The sequence below is a fragment of the Sinocyclocheilus rhinocerous genome, unplaced genomic scaffold, assembly GCF_001515625.1.
Source record: "Sinocyclocheilus rhinocerous isolate Xijiao unplaced genomic scaffold, SAMN03320098_v1.1 scaffold116, whole genome shotgun sequence".
NCBI classification, from domain to species: domain Eukaryota; kingdom Metazoa; phylum Chordata; class Actinopteri; order Cypriniformes; family Cyprinidae; genus Sinocyclocheilus; species Sinocyclocheilus rhinocerous.
This window is the reverse complement of record NW_015649590.1, coordinates 26,836-27,911: the sequence shown is the minus strand read 5'-3', so window position 1 is coordinate 27,911 and position 1,076 is coordinate 26,836. Positions and strand designations below refer to the sequence as shown.

The window sequence follows — 1,076 nt, the reverse complement described above, 5'->3', positions numbered from 1 at the left end:
TCTCTCTCTCACACACACACACACTCACACACTCTCTCTCACACACACACACCACACACACACTCTCTCACACACACACACTCTCACACACACACACCTCTGTGATCGTGGGTCTTTTGTTTTTCTTCTCACAGAGACACCGAGACGCCACATCATACATCCGCTCCACCTCCTCCATCCGCCATCCCTGCATCTTCCCATCAATGAAGTCCTCCAGAGAGAGCTCCTCATCATCGATCTCATCCTTCATCTCCATCTGAAACACACACACAGAGCTCAGACTCAGACTCTGGGACGCACCTGGACACTTTGAGACTGGAGCTTCACCGACCAGCAGTTTGGGATCACGGCTTTCATCGACCGGAGGAAGACCAGACAGGATCTCCAGCAACACCTGCACAATAAACCAACACACAGCGTCACTGTGAGGAACTGCACAGACGTCTGAACTAGGGGTGTGCGATACTGACAAAAAATAATAGCTCAATATTTTCTGGGATTTTATTGATAACGATAATTAGCTGATATTTTGCTGAGTGTGTTATTGTGCTGATATGTTAAGGACTGCCATAGACAGCTGACTCCTAAAGTTTTGATATTCTGCATATTCTGTGTGGTGATAGTTCACAGCAGTGATAGAAATTAATAATTTCCAATAAGATTAAATTGATTTTAATTTAATGGGCATTTTTACCTTTATAAATCCATTTTTCTAAAAGTGTGCATTATCTTTTGAGTCAAATTCTTACATTTAATCAGTGAATTAGAATAATAAGACATTTGGGCTGTTACCAAGCAAATTAAATCAGTATCAATAAAATTCATCTTTGCAATGCAGAGGAAACAGAAGTTGCATCTGAAGTGGTGTTTAGATGTGTTTACACACCGTTTAATGCAAGATATTAATGCATTTAACCTGCAGTTATAAATGCATTAACAATGTTTGTTAGTATTAAACATAAAATGTTGAATACTGATATATGAAATTATTTAAATAATAAAAATAAACTTTAAATGTGAAATTAAAACCGCCAGTAGGTGGCAGCAAGTCACTGTTAATAAGTGAGTCATTGCGA

The 1,076-nt window shown here is 39.0% G+C and overlaps 1 protein-coding gene across 3 annotated transcripts in view; it reads right to left on the bottom strand.

Annotated features, from left to right (window-relative positions):
• Positions 1-1,076, bottom strand: part of irak4 (interleukin-1 receptor-associated kinase 4) — a 14,665-nt gene that overhangs the window by 3,296 nt on the left and 10,293 nt on the right. For 2 of the 3 annotated variants that reach the window (XM_016515726.1, XM_016515727.1), the window contains exon 8: positions 98-394. In XM_016515726.1, coding sequence (XP_016371212.1) covers positions 98-394 — 297 coding nt within the window. The remainder of the gene's footprint in view (positions 1-97; positions 395-1,076) is intronic. The other variant, XM_016515728.1, reaches the window with a different exon arrangement.